At 42.8% G+C, this 23,692-nt stretch overlaps 1 protein-coding gene across 4 annotated transcripts in view; it reads right to left on the minus strand.

The window, feature by feature from the left end:
* Positions 1-1,143: 1,143 nt before the first annotated feature.
* The window catches only part of SPOPL (speckle type BTB/POZ protein like), an 82,002-nt gene continuing 59,453 nt past the window's right edge, over positions 1,144-23,692 (minus strand). For 3 of the 4 annotated variants that reach the window (XM_033947016.1, XM_033947015.1, XM_033947017.1), the window contains exons 6-11: positions 20,253-20,430; positions 20,102-20,157; positions 14,995-15,117; positions 11,529-11,671; positions 11,377-11,430; positions 1,144-2,842 (exon numbers count right to left, since the gene is read on the minus strand). In XM_033947016.1, coding sequence (XP_033802907.1) covers positions 2,698-2,842; positions 11,377-11,430; positions 11,529-11,671; positions 14,995-15,117; positions 20,102-20,157; positions 20,253-20,430 — 699 coding nt within the window. In that variant the 3' untranslated portion in view covers positions 1,144-2,697. The remainder of the gene's footprint in view (positions 2,843-11,376; positions 11,431-11,528; positions 11,672-14,994; positions 15,118-20,101; positions 20,158-20,252; positions 20,431-23,692) is intronic. The other variant, XM_033947018.1, reaches the window with a different exon arrangement.

Consider the following 23,692-nt stretch of genomic DNA (forward strand, 5'->3'; position numbering starts at 1 on the left):
CGTGCTTCAGGGCTCAAAAGCCTGCATCGGAAGTCATGATCTTATGATAAATGTGAAACCATATAATATAAAAGGAGAGCAAGTAGTCTGGAAACAAGGCACAGATCTTTATGGCTGCAGCGTCTGTAACTGCTGCTCCAGAGCTCCTTCAGACTAGAGCAGCAGTTATTGACACTGCAGCCACAATGCCTTGTTTGTGTTTACCAAATTGTGTGGTCTCATTTTGTATTATATCATTTATCACAAGATTAGAACTCCTGATTCGGGCCTTTGAGTGCTGAAACATGGCCCTGTGCCAAGTCACACCTTTACATAGTGTGCCTAGAGTGCTTTTTATATTGGCTATTCAATAAAATTGTCATTTGATTTTTTTCCATCCCTACTAATTTTGACTGTAGTCCAATGGGGGCCATGATTGAGGCGGTCAGAAAAAACTTCATAAAGCAATCATACTTGTATGCAATATGACATTATTATTTCTAAATAACTACATATATGTCACAATATTGTGAATTTTATAATATTCTTTAAAATATTCTTTTAAATAGTGCTCAGACCCACAACCTTCAGTGTTTGAGTGTATAAAACGAAACACAGGCTGCCATCAGACCATCATATGTTAAAATAAAGCAATCTTGTGACTAATATCTTTAAGAACTTATCTTTTCTGGTGGTAATATCACACAGGATGGTCACGTGACAGGCAGCTAAGCGTTATAAAGTGCTCATGCTTTCTTTAAAATAGCTCCTGGAAGCCCAGAAACACAAGTCCTCCCATAAATGGTACCAAGATGGTCTGATGGCATATAAAGTCTGGCCAGCAGCGTGCCAGACTTTAAGAATAAATGGGATACCTATGTGGGATCCCTACGAGGGTCGAGTTAAGGAATTGGGTCATTAGGGCATAGACTTAAGGGTCAGTAGAGTGAGCAGACTTGATGGGCTATAGCCCTTTTCTGCCATCATCTTTCTATGTTTCTATATGTAGTTATTTAGTATATTATCACAATTATAGAATATTTATGTTCCCTATTAGTAGAAAATTATTATTTCTAAAACACAGACTCAAAATATTTTTTAAACATTAAATATATATCCTGCCAAAGATGAAACATAACATATTGTAACCATTATAATGAAATGTGTCGTTACTGGCAAGATCATTTTATTTTCTCTGGATGTACCACTATAGATTTTTTTTTTTTTTGCTGTAAACAATGCTATGAAATACTAAAAATTACACTGAACATTCATTTCAGAGCAGAGAACTGGCCCACATGAAACATTACAGAATTCAATCATTGTACATTATGCAGAATTTCAGTATCATCCACAATGCATGTACATTTGCAGCTTAAATGCCAGAGAAAAATTAACTATTCTTATACCCGATGGTTTTATTTCATCGTTAATGCACATTTTTCCTCTGCATAAGCCAAAAATACTCATTAACCCAGGTTGAAAGGCTGTAATACTCTTAGTTTTTCATCCATTTTTGCATTTATGAATGACAATAAATTGTTTCACACAAAAACAAAGCAAAACAAAAAAATAAAAATGAATCTTGCCTAACTAAAAATTTATTTAAGAGATTAAATGCTCAGTTATGTGTAACTCAGCAAAACAATGCCACATGAATGGTTTGCCTAGCTTACAAAAACTATGCAATAGAAAGTGCATATTTAGAGGTCTTGTTTTGGTTGGCCGAATAATAAAATTTACATTTGGTCATCATTATTATTTTTTCTAATCTATGTCAAAAGATTAGATGGGACATATTATAAGTTTATATTATAAATAAAACATATAAGAATGCTGAATATTCTTTCACATTGAAATCTGAACCAGCTCCACAATTTTTCCACTTAAAATGGTGTGAATTAATAGCAGACTGCAGAGACACCCTGATAACATTTTGTGTTTCTTTTCAAAGTTTGTTATGTTTGATATACATACAAATAAGTTTCAAAAATCATACTTACAAAAAATAAAAATATATAATAAAAATAAAAAAAGAAATATTAAAAAACACAAAAATATGTATATATTTATAGTTTTCTTCTGGGCCCAAACAATGCATATTCACCCAACTAAGAAAAAATAAGTTAAGTTCCTAAGGGTTTACTGCCACAACATGCAGCATCCTTTCAGAGTAAAACAGTCTTGCTAAATCTGGCCTGGGAGTTGTTGTTAATGCCTCAGAACTCAAGTGTTTGTCACGAGAAGCCACATGGAAACTTCCCAGTTCACTTAGGACAACAACTCTGTTTCTGAAGACTCAGTGGAATATATATCCCCTTTCACTTCCACCCCGATAAAACAAAACAAACAAGAATTAACATTTTCAGTTATAATGTTACTGCATTATTGAGCTAGTGCAATCCTGCATAGCCTAGTCAAGATGACAAGGCACAATTTGAAACAAAGCTGACAAAGACTACACAACCTAAATGAGTCTTTGAAGGTAAATTTTAAGGCCATTCAGTGAGTTAGAGTGATCAGTTGAATTTAAAGCCAAGGACTAAATCACAGGTTATCCACCTGAAGAACAACCAATAGGCTTTTTTTCAGCTTCTGTTTTGTGGACAGAACTAAAAGAAAAAAAATAACCCTGCTGTATTGTTTTGTATAGAAAAACATCTCTCCACGCTGAGGAGTAAAGTCAATTATAATGTGCCTAAAATTCATAGAAGAAAATCAGGACTGCTTTAGTCGTTTCCGTGGAATACCAAATGGCGGATATTGTGCAGATGCTAATGCTCGAAAGGCTTCTGCTACTAAATGGGGATGGGAATGAATCATGGACTTCCAGCCTGCTGTTTCCATTATATCTGTTGCTTGACTGAAAAGAAATAAAATAAACATGTCATGCTAACCAGCTCATAAAGAATAAGTTACAAAATAAGAGACATTTCAAAGCAGAATTTTGGAAAGCAAAAATTAATCCACCAATCCATAATTAGCACTATCTTAAAATCAATTTTTACACCAAATTTTGGGGGTCTTTTACTAAGGCCCGCTAGCCGATTTAGCGCATGGTAAATCGGCTACAGCGCCTTAGTAAAAGACCCCCTTTATGAGGACACTAGAGATGGCAAATGGTTATGCTTAATATGCCACTATATTTTAAAATGACAAGAAATGTGCCCGTTTGGGGCCTTCTTTTAACTCTTTCATTTAACTTGTCTTTATGTTTTATCTTAGCTATTTCTGGTCCTTATTAGTCAAGCAGGGCAGCAATTGCTTGTGGCCATAAGCTCACTTTGAAATTCATTCCTGGCACTATCATTTTACTGACATGGTCCTTGGCTCTCCGTACACCAAGGGCTGAGGAAAAAAAAAAGAAAGCTAGTTTAATCTTCTGAAAAAAGGAGGAATCGGCATCAGTCTAAAAGACTCCTTTTGTTCTATTTAGTAGGATGTCATTAAGATTCATAGATTTTGTTTGCCTATAACTGACTGAATACAAACTTTTAATCTAAAAAATTATTTAGGCATTGTATTTCCAATACAGGATTCAAATATTTGTTAAAGAAACTGCTATTATTGCATGGACACTATCTAATATAATAAAACGGTAAGCCGCGCATGCGCACTTCCTATGCGTGCGTCCGTTTTCCGTGAGCTGTAGCACACATAGGAAGTGCGCATGCGCGGCTTACAGTCTGGCCTCACGCGAGGCAAGATAAGTGGCATGCGCGCCCTTCCCTGCTCTCCACCGCTGCCGGCCGCTAGCACCCCTGCCCTCACCGTCGCCTCCCGGCTCCAGCGGCATAGGCAGCACTATAAACACGCTGCTTCGCGCCCTTCTCTGCCGATTTCCTCTGCCGCGTCTCTGAAGACATCATCGGAGACAGACGCGGCAGAGGAAATCGCCAGTAGAAGGCCGCGAAGCATCGTGTTTAAAGTGCTGCCTACGCGGCTGGAGTCCCGAGCTTTGTCGGCAGTGGGAGGGTCAGGAGCAGGCCGGATCGACAACGGCAGTAAAAGAAGGGGGAGGGGCCGAACGGAGCAGGGAAGATAAGGGAAGAAAAGGGAAAGGGCGAGTGGGGGAAAATGCTGCTACTGCTTCTACACAGGAAAGGGGGGGTAGGAGGGAAATGCTATTGCTGCTGCATAGGGAAGTGTGGAAAAATGACTGACAGACAGACAGCGGGAGGGAGGGAGACAGAAAGAAAAAGACACAGGGCCAGGGAGAGGGACAGAAAGATAGACAGAGAAAGGGGGCCAGAGAGAGAGTCAGCGGGAGAGGGAAAGGGGGCTGCTTTGGGGGGAGGGGTGTGCTTGGGGGAGGGGTGTGCTTGGGGCAAACAGTTTTGCTCTGGGGGAAGACAGAAGGGGCCATGGAGAGACAGGGAGAGGGATAGGGGGCTGCTTTGGGGGAGGGGTGTGCTGGGGGGGAGACAGAAGGGGCCATGGAGATATAGGGAAAGGGGACAGACAGCTTTGCTCTGGGGGGAAGACAGAAGAGGGCCATGGAGAGACATTTGGGGGGGAGGTGGGTGCTGGGGGCAGACAGCTTTGCTCGGGGGGGTGGGGGGGGAGGGGGAGACAGAAGGATACAGACAGCGGCCAAGGAGAGAGAGATAAAGAAACACAGACAGACAGACACATCTATTCTAGCACCTGTTAATGTAACGGGCTTAAAGACCAGTCTTAGTATATGAATTTAAGAGCAAGTATAAAGAAAAAAAAATTAGCCATCATCTTTAATGTGATAATAAAGTTGTTGTTTTTTCTTCCAATAACCCACCTTCCTTCCTACACCCTATAAAAAGGAACTGAAGTAGTACCAACAGCTCATGTAATACAACAAAAGGGAATAAAAACTGAGGGACAAACCAGAGAAAGGGATTTCTTGACTGCACAATAAATGAATCCCAAAATAAGGGTCTCGCACACAAAAATTATAATCAATTGAAACCCTGATTTTAAAACCCTTTAAAGCACAGTTACTTACCGTAACAGGTGTTATCCAGGGACAGCAGGCAGATATTCTTGACTGATGGGTGACGGCACCGACGGAGCCCCGGTACGGACAATTTTAGAGTGATTGCACTCTAAGAACTTGGAAAGTTCTGGCATGCCGCACCGCGCACGCGTGAGTGCCTTCCCGCCCGACAGAGGCGCGCGGTCCCCAGTTATGATAAGCCAGCTAAGAAGCCAACCCGGGGAGGTGGGTGGGACGCAAGAATATCTGCCTGCTGTCCCTGGATAACACCTGTTACGGTAAGTAACTGTGCTTTATCCCAGGACAAGCAGGCAGCATATTCTTGACTGATGGGTGACCTCCAAGCTAACAAAAAGAGGGATGGAGGGAAGGTTGGCCATTAGGAAAACAAATTTTGCAAAACAGATTAGCCGAAGTGTCCATCCCGTCTGGAGAATGCATCCAGACAATAATGAGATGTAAAAGTATGAACTGAGGACCAAGTAGCAGCCTTGCAGATTTCCTCAATAGGAGTGGAACGGAGAAAAGCTACAGATGCTGCCATTGCTCGGACTCTATGGGCCGTGACAGAACCTTCCAGTGTCAGTCCGGTCTGAGCATAACAGAATGAAATGCACGCTGCCAGCCAATTAGACAACGTACGTTTAGAAACAGGACGTCCCAATTTATTCGGATCAAAGGACAGAAAGAGTTGGGGAACTGATCTGTGGGGTTTCGTACGCTCTAGATAGTAAGCTAGAGCCCTTTTACAATCCAAAGTATGCAGAGCTTGTTCCCCAGAATGAGAATGAGGTTTTGGAAAGAAAACAGGTAGAACAATGGATTGGTTGAGATGGAATTCAGAGACAACCTTAGGGAGAAACTTTGGATGTGTACGCAGAACCACCTTGTCATGGTGAAAAACCGTAAAAGGTGGATCTGCAACCAGTGCATGAAGCTCACTGACCCTCCTGGCAGAGGTAAGAGCAATAAGGAAAAGTACCTTCCAAGTGAGAAACTTGAAAGGAGAGGTAGCCAAAGGTTCAAATGGAGGCTTCATTAAGGCAGAAAGAACCACATTGAGATCCCAGATAACAGGAGGGGCTTTAAGAGGTGGTTTCACATTGAAAAGACCTCGCATGAACCTGGACACCAGGGGATGAGCTGAGAGAAGTTTTCCATGGACCGGCTCATGAAAAGCAGCAATAGCACTGAGGTGGACTCTGATGGAAGAAGACTTAAGGCCAGAGTCAGACAAGGAAAGCAAATAATCCAACAACGTCTCCACTGCTAGGGAAGTGGGATCAAGATGATGAAGAAGACACCAGGAAGAAAATCTCATCCACTTCTGATGGTAACATTGCAGAGTGGCTGGTTTCCTGGAGGCATCTAGAATGGAACGAACAGGCTGAGATAAAAGAGTATCATGAGATGTCAGCCCGAGAGATACCAAGCTGTCAGGTGCAGAGACTGTAGGTTGGGATGTAGAAGGGTCTCCTGATGCTGCGTAAGCAGAGAAGGAAACAGAGGAAGAAGAAAAGGTTCCCTGGAACTGAGTTGAAGTAGAAGGGAGAACCAATGTTGCCTGGGCCACCTCGGAGCAATCAGAATCATGGTGGCTCGTTCCCTCTTGAGCTTGAACAAGGTTCTCAACATGAGAGGCAGAGGAGGGAAGGCGTACAGGAACAGATTTGACCAGTCGAGGAGAAAAGCATCCGCTGCCAGACGGTGAGGAGAGTAGAGTCTGGAGCAGAATAGGGGCAGCTGGTGATTGTGAGGAGCTGCAAAGAGGTCTATCTGAGGAGTGCCCCATTGAGTGAAGATAGACTGTAGAGTTACAGGATCGAGTGTCCACTCATGAGGCTGGAGAATTCTGCTGAGTTTGTCCGCTAAGGAATTCTGCTCTCCCTGAATGTAGATAGCTTTCAGAAAGAGATGGTGAGCTATGGCCCAAGTCCAGATCTTTTGGGCTTCTTGGCATAAAAGGCGAGAGCCTGTCCCACCCTGTTTGTTGATGTAGTACATCGCAACCTGATTGTCTGTGCACAGCAGAAGGACCTGAGGAAAGAGAAGATGTTGGAAGGCCTTGAGGGCATAAAACACCGCTCTGAGTTCCAGGAAATTGATGTGATGCTTCTTTTCCTGGGCTGTCCAAAGGCCTTGAGTTTGGAACTCGTTCAAATGAGCTCCCCATGCATAAGGCGAAGCGTCGGTGGTGTTGACTAGTTGATGAGGAGGTTGATGGAACAGAAGACCTCTGGATAGATTTGAGGATACCAACCACCATCGTAGAGACTGACGAAGAGATGATGTCACAGATATGTGTCGCGAGCAAGGATCCGTCGCTTGGGACCACTGAGTAGCAAGGGTCCATTGAGGTGTGCGCAGGTGAAGACGTGCGAGGGGTGTGACATGAACTGTGGATGCCATGTGACCCAAGAGAACCATCATTTGTCTGGCTGAGATGGAATGTTGTGGAAGCACCTGCTGACATAGAGACTGAAGGGTCTGAAGACGATTGGATGGTAGGAATGCTCTCATGAGGAGTGTGTCCAGCATCGCTCCAATGAATTGAAGTCTCTGAGTGGGGATGAGATGAGATTTGGGTAGATTGATCTCGAACCCCAGTATTCGTAGAAACAGGATGGTTTGGTTGGTGGCCAGGAGAACTGCTTGAGCGGATGTGGCCTTGATTAACCAGTCGTCCAGGTAAGGAAATACCTGAAGGTGGTGAGAGCGTAGAAATGCAGCTACCACAATAAGACATTTGGTGAACACCCTTGGAGAGGAGGCAAGACCGAAGGGCAGCACCTTGTATTGGTAATGACAATGATTGATCATGAATCGGAGATACTGTCTTGAGGTTACATTGATCGGTATGTGAGTGTATGCCTCTTTGAGATCGAGGGAGCATAGCCAGTCGTCTTGATTGAGAAGAGGATAAAGGATGGCTAAGGAAAGCATCTTGAATTTTTCCTTTACCAGATGTTTGTTGAGATCGCGAAGATCTAAAATTGGTCTGAGATCTCCTGTTTTTTTGGGAACTAGAAAATAACGGGAGTAGAACCCCTGCCCCTTTTGATCTAAAGGAACTTCTTCTATAGCGTTCAGAAGGAGGAGGGATTGGACTTCCTGAATAAGGAGGGCAGATTGAGGACTGTTCAAAGCAGACTCTTTTGGCAGGTTTTGGGGCGGAAGAGTCTGAAAGTTGAGAGAGTAGCCGTGGCGGATGATGTTGAGGACCCATTGGTCCGAAGTTATAACTTCCCACCGGCTGAGGAACAGAGAGAGACGACCTCCTATAGGTTGAGGCAGGAGAGCAGATATAGGAGTACTGGCTATACTTTGGAGAAGTAAGTCAAAAGGGCTGTGTCTTCTGCTGTGGAGTTGGCTTTACAGGCTGCTGTTGCTGTTGTTGTCTGGGAGGCTGACGCTGTTGCTGCCGTTGACGCCTGGGTTGCTGAGCTGTTGTTGGCAATGGCCGAGCTGTGAAGCGGCGTTGATAGGCTGACTGTTGTCTAAAAGGCCTTGTTGGGGGAGGCTTTTTCTTATTTTTAAGAAGGGTATCCCAACGTGTCTCATGAGCAGACAGCTTTTGAGTAGTCGAGTCCATGGATTCCCCAAAAAGCTCATCCCCTAGGCATGGGGCGTTGGCTAACCGATCTTGATGGTTAACATCAAGTTCAGATACCCGAAGCCAGGCCAGGCGACGCATTGCCACAGACATTGCTGTCGCTCTGGATGTAAGTTCGAAGGTGTCGTAAATGGACCTAACCATGAACTTACGCAGCTGAAACAGAGATGACAAGCAATGGTGGAAAGATTGTTGTTTCCGTTGAGGAAGGTATTTCTCAAAGGAAGCCATGGTGGTAAGGAGATGTTTAAGGTAGAAAGAAAAATGAAAACCATAATTTCCAGCTCTATTTGCCAACATTGCATTTTGGTAGAGCCTCTTACCAAATTTGTCCATGGCTTTACCCTATCTGCCAGGAGGTACAGAAGCATATACACTGGCTCCTGAAGATTTTTTAAGGGTGGATTCGACAAGTAAAGATTCATGTGGAAGTTGCGGTTTGTCGAACCCAGGAATGGGAATTACTTTATATAGAGAGTCTAACTTACGTGGGGCCCCTGGAACCTTTAAGGGAGTCTCTAAATTCTTGTAGAAAGTCTCCCTCAAGATGTCGTGAAGAGGGAGCTTCAAAAATTCCTTTGGAGGTTGGTCAAAGTCAAGGGCATCCAAAAAAGCTTTAGACTTTTTGGACTCAGCCTCCAAAGGAATGGACAGAGAATCACACATATCTTTCAGGAAACTGGAGAAAGATGAAGTGTCATGCTTAGAGGACGGGTCATGTACAGCAGACTCCTCCTCATCTGAGGAACATTCTCCTTCAGAGAGAAAGGGTTCCTCTGAATCTCCCCACAGATCAGGATCCCTGACATGGGGAGAACGGTCCCGAGACTCTGGGGTAGATGGTTCTACATGCCGGGTTTTGCGCACCGATTTACCCGATCTCATCGATACCGACCCAGGCGATGTAATCGGTGGCACCGGAGCCGAAGTCTGCACCGACTGATGTTGAGCTCTCGGCTCCGGCGCAAGGACTGGCATCGATACCGATGAGGTGGAGTGAATCGGTACCGAGGGAGTGGATACCGACAGCAGAGGTTGTTCCACTATCGGTACCGGCTCAGTGCGGACCGGCACCGGAAGGTTCGGTGCCAGGATAGCTGGAAGGAGCTGTTGTAATTGCTCCTTGAGCTGTGCCTGGAGAATGGCCGTAATACGGTCATCAAGGGATGGCACCGGTACCGCTTTTTTCTTCTGCGGTACCTGCGGTGCCGCTCGACGCCCCGGAGATGAGGAGCCCGATGTCGAGGGACTCACCTCGATAGGGGCGGAGCGCTTCCGCTGGCGCCTCACAGTCGGCAGGATTGGACTCACTGCACTCGAGACCGGAGGACGCTCCAGCGGGGAAGGCTTCTTAGCCGGCTTACCTGCATGTTGGGATGTCGGTGCGGTGTCACGCGGCGTCGAAGAAGAGGGTGCTGATTGAACTGGTGCCGAAGTCGGAGTCGATGGAACGGGATCGGACATCTCGGCACCGAACAATAATCGCTGTTGTATTTGGCGATTTTTTAATGTTCGTTTTTTAAGTGTGGCACAGCGGGTGCAGGTGGAGGCCTGATGCTCAGGACCCAAACACTGTAAGCACCAGTTGTGTGGGTCCGTGAGAGATATGGGCCGAGCACACCGCTGGCACTTTTTAAAACCTGGCTGAGGGGGCATGAACGTGAAGACCGCTTCAGCCAAATCGAAGGCCGAGGCCTCGATGGTGGCAGAAGGCCCCGCAGGGGAAAAGCCAAATTGAATCAAAAAAAGAAGATTTTTTTTTTTTACAAAAATAAAAGAAAAAAGAAACAGGCAAAAGCCAAAAAGGTTTACGCGAGCGGGAAGGCAAGTCAAAAAAATTTTCAACAGCCGTTGAAAAAACGCGTCTTCTTAGCTCCGCGGAAACTAAGAAACTGGGGACCGCGCGCCTCTGTCGGGAGGGAAGGCACTCGTGCGTGCGCGGTGCGGCATGCCAGAACTTTCCAAGTTCTTAGAGTGCAATCACTCTAAAATTGTCCGTACCGGGGCTCCGTCGGTGCCGTCACCCATCAGTCAAGAATATGCTGCCTGCTTGTCCTGGGATAACATACTTTTAACTTGAAATGTATTACATTGATCCTAAAAATGCAGTTGTTATTTTGCAAAAATATATTTTAAATAAAATTTTAACAGCTTGTAATTTCCAAAAATCAAGCCATATTCTTTTAACCTGGATAAATTAGTCATTCCCCTTACAGCAGGGGTGTCAAAGTCCCTCCTCGAGGGCCGCAATCCAGTCGGGTTTTCAGGATTTCCCCAATGAATATGCATGAGATCTATTTGCATGCACTGCTTTCATTGTATGCTAATAGATCTCTTGCATATTCATTGGGGAAATCCTGAAAATCTGACTGGATTGTGGCCCTCAAGGAGGGACTTTGACACCCCTGCCTTACAGAGTAAGCTGGCTGAAAAAAAACACAACTGCCCAGTGTTCTTTACTTATTCATCCAATTGTAAGCATGAATTTAACAGCAGACATGGATTTGGTTGATGGGAAATTCATAATTGCTTGGTTTACTCCATTTTAGATGGGTTTACTCTGTAGTAAAAGTCTCATCCAACTATAATTTGCCCTGGTTAAATTTTTAAGGTTACATGGTATTGTAAACATGGATATATTTCAATAATAAGCCAGCTATAGCTCTTGGGTGTTTGATGCATTTTGAAATTCAGATAAAACAAAGTTTGCAAAATACTGATGATTAACCAGGTATGATGGTATAGTATATTTGGACCATTAAACAACAGAATGATTGGGAAAAATTGAACTACCAAATCCATTTCTACTTACTTGCTGTTCCAGTTTTTCCCGTCTTTACACCCAAGTTGTCTAAGGACACTGCATCTGTGGTTAAAGAATTACAGCATTCATACGTATAAAATCAGGTGTAAGTACACTTCATATGTGTTCACAAAAAGAAAATTACCTCAAACCATTCTTACCTGTTAATAAAATCTATTGCTTGTGCTTTCAACTGTTCCGCACAGTGCAAATCTGCAAGAATAAGAACGTCGGCAACATTTTCTACTGACAGGTTACTACATAGAGCTTCCTCACACATGACCTTTAGTCGTTCCAGTGCATACTAAAATACAAGAAAGAGAAAAAACACAAGGGCAGCAAAGGACAGAGTTTCAGGATGTTCATAAACACATCATACAATGTAAATTATGCACCCTATCTAAGATAAGGAGAAAATTGGAATTGTACATACAGTGGTACCTCGGTTTGCGAGTGTTTTGCAAGACGACCAAAACATTCGCAAAATCGGCGCCTCGGAAACCGAGCGTGCCTTGATTTATGAGCGGCCCTCCCCCATGATCCGGCACTCTCCCCCCCCCGCGATCCGGCACCCTCTGCTCGTGTCGCACCCCTCCCCGACGCGATCCGGCATTAAAAAGGCACCCACCCACCCGATCACATTTCTTACCCCCCCATTTGGCACCGGCACCAGCACCAACGCACAGGACATGCCGGTGCCTGAAGATCTGCCTCCTTCGCGCTGGGCCTTGAGCATTCGCAGATGCTTAAGGCCCAGCTCAAGGAGGCAGATCTTCGAGTACCGGCACCGGCATGTCCTGTGTGTTGGTGCCGGTGCTGGTGCCAAATGGGGGCTAAGAAATGTGATCGGGTGGGTGGGTGCCTTCTTGATGCCGGATCGCGGCAGGAAGGGGGTGCGATGCGAGCGGAGGGTGCCGGATCGCGGAGGGGAGGGTGCCGGACCGTTGGGGGGGGGGGCGCCATGAGCGGGGGGGGAGGGGGCAAAACGAGTGGGGGGATGGCGGATAACATGGGGGGGGGCCTTCATGAGCGTGGGAGCAATGCTGGTTTTTTTGGTGGGGGGGTACAGCAGCGGTGGGAACGAATCAAGCAAGTTTCCCTTAGTTCCTATAGGGAAACTCGCTTTGATATACGAGTATTTTGGTTTACAAGCATGCTTCTGAAACAAATTATGCTCGTAAACCACTGTATTTCTTTTAAATTTGGATTTATTAAGGAGTGTGTTTTGATTAAAAATTGAAATTGTGATTAATTGCACAATTAAAAGATATGCCATTTATTCCCCCCCCCCCCATCACTGCAGCTCCTTGTGATTCTGGGCAGTAGAGGGATAAGCGACTTGCCCAAAGTTAAAAGAAGTTACTTGGGAGGGTGGGGGGGGGGGGCAATTATACACAATCACAATTAAAATTTAAATAGAAATGCAATCCTAATTATAACAAATACAAATTTATACGAATAAAGGCAAAATGCTGACCACAGGCAATGTATTTTAATTATTGTGGATTGAAAAAATAAAAATTACCAAAACAACTAAATTTTCACTCAAACGCATGGTGCTATAGAACCTGTCCCGACTTTGACTTGGGCTCAGGCAGATGCTGTAATGGAATGGATAGTGTGTAAGATATGCTTGTGGAGTGTTTTGTAGATTTTTCTACACATGAGATGCCTTCTTTTCATGTGAGTCTGGATAAATCTAGTTAGATGCATATGTGATAGTTAAGGCCAAGCCCAATAGAAACTTATGAAAAGTTGGTACACAAATATAAACAAATTGAATATGGATTGCGGCAAAGGCCAGAAAAATAACATTAGAGAATAACAGAAAAACGCTAGGGGTTACCAGGAGGGCTGGATTAAGCCAGATCATAGGGGAAATCTGACTCCATTTTGCTATCTTTCTTTCTTTGTCTAAAATACTAAAGGTTTCCCGCTTAAAAAAGGCATGGGTTTCTAGTGTTCTTTGTGTGGACTGTCATGCCCAGGGGATAGTAGAAACCTCATGGCCTGAGTGAAAACAGATGTCCCTGGCAAGAAAGCCTACAGTTCTAAAATATGCTCTAACAAAGCAATGGTGGGTAATGATCAATACAGCTACTCCGGGCACCACCTTAATTCCTTCAACTGCACACCAAGTACACCAGCACACACTCAAACCTCTCAAACACACTTCTAACCACAGTGTGTGCTGGTGAACTTGGTGTTAATTAGAGTCACTTTTTTATTTATAGTACCCCTCCTGAAGAAGCCAATGGGTGAAACCTAGGTTGGGGGGCCAGTAGAATGCATGTATGCAATTGAAGGAATTAAGGTGGTGCCCGGAGTAGCTGTATTGATCATTACTCACCATTGTAAGATAAGTTATTTCTTGTTTTATCCTTGTGTTTACATTGACGTATCATAAGTTTTGTTGTTAAGGTGGGTGAGACCGTGAGCAACTATGATGGTCTCTTTACACAGCTATTCCGTGATTTCACTGGGATAAAGTTGTGGGTCTGAGTGTTCACTAAGTGCTCCAGCTGAAAGTAGCATTCAGTTAATTTAATTTAATGTGATTGGAACTATAAGGTGATTAATGATAGTGATAATTCTTTGAATGCCAGACTCAAGTTGATTAACACCAGGAAAAAAAAGGTGGAAATAATGATGGGAAACAATTCAACTACCTCATACATTATCTCTCAGCTGGGAGCTCCAGGAACCTAGGAGAGAGGGATTAAAGGAGGAAGAGAATGGGAGAAGCTATAGGGATTCAGAAAAAAAAAAAAAAAAAGATGATACTGAAGGATGAAAGAAAACAGGACAAGGCAGAGAATAAGCTAGGTCAAGCTAAAGCCATAAGTGCAGATTACTCCATTACTCTGAGTAACCTTTGTTCTTAGTCATGAAGTTATTATGTACCCTGCTGTGGTTCATTACGCAACAGTAGAACTTGGAGCAATGCTGTGCTGCAGCTCTCTGCCACACTATTTGACAAGTATGCCCAGTATGATGCTGATAAATTAATTTGATGTATAATTAACATTTGATAAATAACTTTCCGCTTAGTGAATAGTTAGTTGATGTAGTCGTAATGGTAAGCATAAGCTAACAGAATGTCAAAATACTCCAGCTTACTACCACAAAGAAGGGTGGAAGAGTAAATAAGTAGAACAGATAAGTCCTTAATACAGAATGACAACTATCCTTTCGACTGCAAAGTCTTAAAAAAAAAAAAAATAGAGTATTTTAAAAATATTCTAAAATTATGCAACAACTCAAACACAAAATAATAAAGGAATGTAATATATGCACTTTATGGGGGTGGGGGTAATTTTGTAAACATTTTCCTTTGTGTTTTTACTGGAGCTAGACCAGGATGCCTATTTTATTAAAATAAAATAAAAAATGTGCATTAATGTAAGTTATGTACTTGGGAGATCATTTACTAGCAATTAGCAGGCTTACACACCTCTAAAAAATATCAACCTAGGACTAATTCCAGTAAAAAGCACTTGGGTAACTAAGGTTATCTTTATAGTAAAGGCATGTTTTTGAACTTCTCCCATGGGCATCTTGTTATAAGATTACCCCATACATGCATGGAGAGAGCAATTTTTCTGCTTCAAAAATTAAAACACTTACTTTATCTGCTGCTGCCAACAAATTGTCAGCCATTTTATCGAGATTTGGTGCTTTTCCTGTGTAAATGAATCTCATCATCTCTTTAAATACATCTGGATCAACATCATTAATTTCTACTCGGTTCTGGTAGGAACAGCGGAATGAAAAGAAGAAATACACAATAAAAAGATTTAAACAAAATTATAAAAATGCAATTCAAATACACACTTGAACTATACTCAAAGCACAGTACATGCCTAGACAGATGGATAGACAGACACAAAATTGGCTGTAGCCCTAGGGTTGACCAGTAAAACCTAAGGTTGGAAAACCTGTGTGAATTGATGTTTTCCCCATGAATTTTATTGTACTTGATCAGAAAATAATTTTTTTAAAAATTTTAAAGCCTATTCTGGGGTTGCTCCAAAATGAACAGTCATTTTACAAAATTGAAGCATCCAAATTATGAACACCAAAAATAACAGGGACAAGGATATCCGCCTGCCAGCATTTTTTTCCGAAAATGGCCAGTCACACAGGGACAGTCTTGTAATCAATCCAGTGGAGTGTAAACCTGAGCACCCAGGTACATATCCCTCTACAACTCTTATTTTAAATGCTGAGCCATCCAGAAACAAGAAAATACCTACTGTACACCACCTCAACTGCCTTTAGGATTGCAGGTGTGAAATGTTTAGGGAAAATAGGTACATGTCTGTTTCTGGAGGACTCACATTTTAAAGGAAAAAAAGAAAGGGGTGACGTGGGACTTGAACCTGGGTCCCCTGGTTTATAGTCTACGGTACTAACCATTAGGCCAATGGTTTCTCAACTTCTTCAAGCCAAGTACCCCCACCCAGGCTCTGCCCCAGACCCGCCCTCATAATAGTACTAATTGTAATACAATTTCTTCCATTTACTTTTCATATACAGTATAATCTTGTTAATACATAATGGTAACGACAAAATAAAACAAAACAAAACAAAGTACACTGTAGGGTCCTTTAACTAAGGTGCACTAGCCGTTTTAGCGTGTGCTAAAAGCTAATGCATCCATTATAGTCTATAGACACGTTAGTGTTTAGTGTGCTCTAATATTTAGCGTGCTCTAAAACAGCTAGTGCACCTTAGTAAAAGGACCACTGTACGCAGAGAAAATGTTAATCATCATTTATATTAGGGTTTTTTTCCCCCAAAGAAGTCAAGGCAGATGACTTTAAAATATGCAATGTCATCTCAGTTTAGGAATATAATTTTTTTTTTTTTTTAGGTGGATCATCTGCCCAATTGATAAATACTTTTATAAAAATTTACTTCTGAAGTAGGCACTAAGGACCTGATTCTGTAAATGGTGTCTAACTCCTAGGTGCCATTCAGCATGGTTGTCAATGCTAGGCACCATTTACAGAATCGTCCCTAACAGTGTCTAAGCCAGGGGTGCCCACATTTTTTGGGCTTGCGTGCTACTTTTAAAGTGACCAAGTCAAAAGGATCTACCAACAATAAAATTTAAAAAAACACAAAGCACACTTGGCAGAGAAAATGTTAATTATCATTTGTATTCGGGTTTTTTTTCAGAGGTCAAGGCAGATGACACTAAAATATGCAATGTCACCTCAGTAACTACTATACAAAAATAGATAAATATACCCCCTCCCCTTTTACTAAACCTTGATAGCGGTTTTTTTAACACAGGGAGTTGCGCTGAATGCCACTCACAGCTCCCGATGCTCATAGGCTCCCTGCGCTAAAAACCACTATCTCTGTTTAGTAAAAGGGGGCCATAGTGCAAAATATACACAGCAGATATAAATTCTCAAAATGGACACATTTTGATCACTACATTGAAAATAAAATCATTTTTCCTACCTTTTTATCTGGTGATTTCATGAGTCTCTGGTTGCACTTCCTTCTTCTGTAAATCCAATATTTCTTTCTTTCTGCCTTTCTTTTTTCTTCCCCCTCCCCTTTTCTTTCTGTCTCTCTTTCTTTCTCTCTCCCTCTGCACCCCCCAAGCCATCGCGCCAATTTCCGCTTCCCCGATTATTTCTCTCTCCCTGCGGCCGCCCCCCAACCAGCCACCTTGCCGATTTCTCTCTGCTTTCCCAGGCCTGGCGCATACAAACGCTGAGCCCACAACCCTTCACCTCCAACGTTAACTCAGACGTCGGAAAGAAAGTTCCAGGCTAGCCAGGCAGCTATTGGCTGGTCCAGAACTTCCTCTCCGACGTCAGAACTTCCTTTCTGACGTCTGAGGTGAAGGCTTGTGGGTCCGGCGCTTGTACGCGCCTGGCCTGGCTCGAGAGGCAGGAAGAACAAGATTGCAATGGCAACGCAATCAACTCGCGTTGCCTTTGTGATCTACTGGTTGATCATGATCGACCATTTGGCATCCCTGGTCTAAGCGGTCTTAGGCACCAGTAGGAGTTAAATCCATAGGTGCACTGCTCTTTTTAAGCCAGGGTTTTCTTGGCTTAAATGTGTGTGCCTACTGGTGCCTAACTCACACTGGGAACATCTGGAAGGAGTGAAAATACGGTGGGCAAAACGAAAAGGAGCAATTGTAAGGGCGACAAACCTTTTTGCGAGGCAAGTAAGTAAAAGTAAGAGGAAAAGAAACAGAAACATGATGGCAGATAAAGGCCAAATAGCCCATCTAGTCTGCCCATCCATAGTAACCATTAGCTTTTATAAACTACAAAAGATCTCAGAGGAAGACAGGCAAAAATATCTGGAAAAGTTAAGAGAGGCTGGTCATGTAGTCAGGAAAGCAAAGATGCAAATGGAAGAAAAAAATAGCTGACACGGTAAAACGGGGAGACAAGACATTTTTTTAGATATATTAGTGATAGGAAGAAATGCAAAAGTGGCATTCTGAGACTCAAAGGTGAAGGGGAGAAATATGTAGAAGCTGATAAAGAACATAAGAACATAGCACTGCCTCTGCCGGGTCAGAACAGGGGTCCATCGTGCCCGGCAGTCTGCTTCCGCTCCCACCCCCCAGAAAAGGCTGAATTGCTTAACAAATATTTCTGTGCTGTGTTCATGGCTGAACCGCCAGGAGCAGGACCGCAGAAGACAAACGTGAATAGGTATGGAGGAGTAATAGACCTTAATCGATTTTCAGAGGATTGTGTTCATGAGGAGCTAGCTAAAATAAAGTTAGACAAAGCGATGGGGCCGGATAGTGTACATCTGAGGGTGCTGAAGAAACTTAGGGAAGTTCTGGTGGCTCCGCTGACAGACCTTTTCAATGCCTCTCTAGAGTCGGGAGTGGTACTGGAGAAGGGATGATGTGGTCCCTCTCTACAAAAGTGGAAGTAAGGAAGAAGTAGGGAATTACAGGCCGGTAAGTCTGACTTCTGTGGTAAGCAAATTAATGGAAACGCTTTTAAAACAGAGAATAGTCAAGTTTCTGAAATCCTGTGGATTACAGGACTGGAGGCAACATGGATTCACTAGAGATAGGTCTTGTCAGACAAATCTGATCAATTTATTTGACTGGGTGGCCAGAGAATTGGAAAGAGGGAGTGCGATAGATGTGGTGTATTTAGTTTTTATCAAAACCTTTAACAGACACAGACGTCTAATAAATAAACTGAATGCCCTTGGGATAGGGCCCAAAGTGACGAACTGGGTCAGGAGCTGGTTGAGTGGAAGGCGACAGAGGATAGTGAACAATGGAGATCACTCTGAGGAAAGGGATGTTACCAGTGGTGTGCCTCAAGGTTCTGTTCTTGGGTCTGTTATTTTTAACATTTTTATAAATGATATTGCTGAATGGTTGTCGGGTAAGATTGTCTCTTTGCAAATGATACCAAAATCTGCAATAGAGTAGACATGCTAGATGGTGTGAATAACATGAAGAAAGACCTGGCAAAGCTTGAAGAATGGTCTGAAATTTGGCAGCTAAAATTTAATGCTAAGAAATGCAAAGTCATGCGTTTGGGCTGGAAAGACCCAGGGGAACAGTACAGATAAGGAGGTTAAGAATCTGCATGACAGAGGAGTGGGACTTGGGTGTGATTGTATGCGATGATCTTGAGGTGGCCAATCTTAAGGTGACGGCAAAAGCTAGAAGGATGCTAGGTTGCATAGGGAGAGGTATGGCAAGTAGGAAAAAGGAGGTATTGATGCTCCTCTATAAGACTTTGGTGCGACCTCATTTAGAATGCTGTGTACAATTCTGGAGGTCGCACCTTCAAAAATATATAAAAAGGATGGAGTCGGTCCAGAGGAAGGCATATGGGGACAGACTTAAAGATCTCGATCTGTGTACTTTGGAGGAAAGGCGGGAGAAGGGAGATATGATAGAGACGTTTAAATACCTACATAATGTAAATGCACATGAGTCGAGTCTCTTTAATTTGAAAGGAAGCTCTGGAATGAGAGGGCATAGGATGAAGTTAAGAGGCTCTGGAGTAATCTAAGGAAATACTTTTTACAGAAAGGGTGGTAGATGCATGGAACAGTCTCCCAGAAGAGGTGGTGGAGACAGACTCTGTCTGAATTAAAGAGGGCTTGGGATAGGCACATGTTTACTGTGGATGGGCAGACTAGATGGGCCATTTGGTCTTTATCTGCCATCATTTTTCTATGTTTCTATGAAACCAGGCTCAGTGCAAATCAGGGAAGAACTTTCTAATATGCATTAAAAATAAGAGCTGGACTGCCATAAATACAAATAACACCCACCAAGAATTGTTTTATCAGCAAGGGTGTGTCTGCCTAGCTCACTTCATATAAGATCATCGATTAGGCACACCTCTTGTTGGTCCACTGGAGTTCATGTTCTGGTCAAATGGGTTATGTTTACATTTAAGTGGCTTATGAGGATTAGCCACAAACTTCTAGTTTCTAGTACACAGGATCACGGGTTTAAATCTCAGAAATAAAATGATTTAAGTAAACATCTGTTTCAGGCAATGTGGGATAAATGATGGCTGGTATTGAAATCCCATCTGTCTCTACAGATGGGAACTGCTCAGATTTACAAAAAAAAAAACCCAAAACAACAAAACACTACACCACCTTTACTTTTTAAAGAAAAGTTGTACTTTCCCACTCTTAAGTACTCAATTGGTATATCTACACATTTCCTTTCAACTGCTGCATAAAGTTACTTTACCTTTTTGCTTTCTTCCATTTCATGTTCAAACATTGCATTAAACACTGGCGAGCGTGCTGTAACCAGAGAAAGAAACATTAGCGCACTTCCATTTAACCTTACCTGTCAATGAACTGATCATAAAGAAAGGTAATAGAATGATAAATAGTACCTGCAAGAATCGATTTATGAGCTTTGAATTCTTGTCCTCCTACATAAAGGCTACAATCTGTAAATCTTGACATTTCCCATAGACTTCCTAAATCTTCTGCCAGTTGGCACTCGGGTACCTTTAGAGTATATGTATTAGATTGTCCTGATATATTTACAGAGTCTTGGACCACACTTACCTAATGAAAAACAGAATGAAAAACTTTTGACACTCCAACATCAAAACCCATTCTTCTACTACAACTTTTTATGATTTTAAATGCTACATCTAGATATACAATGGGCTCCAAACTGAAGTAAAACATTCACAGGATAATCTCCACTTACATGATTATATAATTAGATTGTAAGCTCTTCTGAGCAGGGGCAGTCTTAATTAGATTGTAAGCTCTTCTGAGCAGGGGCAGTCTTAATTAGATTGTAAGCTCTTCTGAGCAGGGACCATCTCTTATGTGTACAATGTGCAGCGCTGCATGCACCTGGTAGCACTATAGAAATAATAAATAATTGTTGTTGTTATAAAACAAAATTGAAAGTACAGACACAAAGCAGCAATGTAAAGCCAGTAATTATTTATTTAAAAAGTCTGTAGAAAACAACCTTATAAACAGTGAAATTATTATTTAGTCCAAAACACTCAAAAACTAGTCCATCGGCACTTAGGCTCCGATTCTACAGTTAGGCACATAGATTGTGCACCTAGCCGATCTAGGTGTCTAACTTATTTTTTTTAATTGGTTTAATCAGCACTGATAATTGACAGAACCATTAAAAACCAATTAAACATTTCTTTTTAAAATCTAATTATTGAGGAATCTATCGGTACCTACAAAGCAAGTAGGCGTGGTTAGGAGTGGAGTTTGGGTGTGGATTGAGTTAGGCGCCAGTAGGCACCTTAGGCACACTCATTTAAGCCAAGAAAACCCTGGCTTAAAAAGAGCAGTGCACCTAAAGATTTAACGCCTACCAGTGCCTAAGACCGCTTAGACACTGCTAGGCACGATTCTATAAATGGCGCCTAGCAACTGACTGACAACCATGCTGAATGGCACCTAGGCGTTAGACACCATTTATAGAATCAGGTCCTTAGTGCCTACTTTAGAAGCAAATTTTTATAAAAGTATGTATCAATTGGACAGATGATCCATCTAAAAAAAATGAAAAGAAAAGATTTTTATATTACTAAACTAGCCATCTGTATTTAAACAATATATGGAGACATAATAAGGAGAAACACAGCACCTCATAAATATCTACACACCATATAAGACCTTTTACTTAGGCAGCCATCTATGTTTATTGAAAGCTTCTATACTGCTACTAATGACTTGGAAGTTAATTCAGAGCAGTTTACATGAGCTTCTGTAATGGTGTTACAATACAGAGTTAACGTTTTTTTGACATGGTTTTCAATTCATACACATTTATAGCATGATCAATCATCCTACATATATACACATATAATTTATTTTATTTATTTATTTAGATTTCTATCCCGTCCTCCCAGTAGCTCAGAACGGGTTACAAGCCAACATTCACAAAGGAAAACATTTTGGACAGTACAAGACTATACAGCAACTTAAGTACAGGAGAGTGCAGAAAGGAGGGAGAATATAAGGGGGTCAAGGGGTAGTTTGCAGTTAGAATTAATATTATTTATTATGCTCATACTAAATCCTACTTATTTGCACACATAATATCTGTACCATGTTCTATGTTGTGTTCCTAATGGGTACTAGCCAGCTATCTCCTCTATGTTGCTTTATTAGTTAAAGTAGTCTGTTAAGCGGATGGTCTTTATTAGGGTTACCATATGGCTCTAGAAAAAGGAGGATGGATTAAAATATCTGGATTTTACTTCCATTGCTTTCTTGAACTTTCTGGTGTCCTTTTCTAGTCTATGGCATTCATAAAGGTTATGCTCAGGGGTCTCCAGTCCTTATAAAACTAAGAAGAAAAAGCACAGTTACTTACCGTAACAGGTGTTATCCAGGGACAGCAGGAAGATATTCTCTACATGTGAGTGATGTCATCCATGGAGCCCCGTCGCGGACAGCTTTTCAAGCAAACTTGATTGAAGATCTTAAAGTTTGCTAGTGCTGCACCGCGCATGCGCCTTCCCGCTCAGCTAGGGGGCGCGTCTTCTCAGCGTGGCCTCAGTTCAGATAGCTAGCAAAGAAGCCAACCCGGGGAGGCGGGTGGGTTGTGAGAATATCTGTCTGCTGTTCCTGGATAACACCTGTTACGGTAAGTAACTGTGCTTTATCCCAGGACAAGCAGGAAGCATATTCTCTACATGTGGGTGACCTCCAAGCTAACCAGAATGGGACGGTGGGAGAGTTGGCAATTTTAGGAAAACAGATTACGCAGAACTGACTGGCCGAACTGGCTATCGCGTCTGGAAAATGTATCCAGACAGTAGTGTGAGGTGAAGGTATGAACCGAGGACCAAGCGGCGGCCTTGAAGATCTCCTCAATAGGCGTGGACCTGAGGAAAGTGACAGACGCCGCCATCGCTCTGACTTTATGCCCCGTGACCCGACCCTGCAGCGGAAGACCAGCCTGAGCGTAGCAGAAGGACATACAAGCAGCTAACCAGTTGGACAAGGTGCGTTTGGAGAGAGGACGCTCCAACCAATTCGGATCAAATGATATGAAGAGTTGAGGAGCCGTCCGATGAGTCTGAGTGCGTTGCAGGTAGAAAGCCAACGCCCTCTTACAGTCAAGAGTGTGTAGCACCACTTCTCCAGGATGAGAATGAGGCTTAGGAAAAAACACAGGAAGAACAATGGATTGGTTGAAGTGGAAATCCGAAACCACCTTAGGCAAGAACTTAGGATGAGAACGAAGGACCACCTTGTCATGATGAAAAACAGTAAAAAGCGGGTCTGCAATCAGAGCTTGCAGCTCACTGACTCTGCGAGCAGACATGAGGGCAATCAGGAACACCACTTTCCAAGTGAGAAACTTCAAAAGAGACATATCGATGGGCTCAAAGGGAGGTTTCATCAACTGAGCCAGAACCACATTCAGATCCCAAACCACCAGCGGAGGCTTGAGCGGAGGATGGACATTGAAAAGACCTTTCATAAACCGGGAAACCACCGGATGTAGTGAGAACGGTTTCCCATCAAGCGGCTGATGAAAAGCAGCAATTGCACTGAGGTGGACTTGAACATATGTCGATTTGAGACCAGACCGAGACAAGTGCAGCAGATAATCCAGCATGGAAGACAAGGAGGCAGACAGTGGCTCCATGCGATGCATAGCACACCATGCAGAAAATCTAATACATTTCTGGGTGTAGCACTGGCGAGTGGAACTCTTCCTAGAGGCCTCAAGAAAATCTTGAACAGACTGAGAGAAACAGAAGGAGGGAATCGCGTCGAAAGGAACCAAACTGTTAAGTGCAGAGACTGCAGATTGGGATGCAGCAGTGAA

This window comes from Geotrypetes seraphini, chromosome 5 (assembly GCF_902459505.1).
Source record: "Geotrypetes seraphini chromosome 5, aGeoSer1.1, whole genome shotgun sequence".
Lineage (NCBI taxonomy): Eukaryota > Metazoa > Chordata > Amphibia > Gymnophiona > Dermophiidae > Geotrypetes > Geotrypetes seraphini.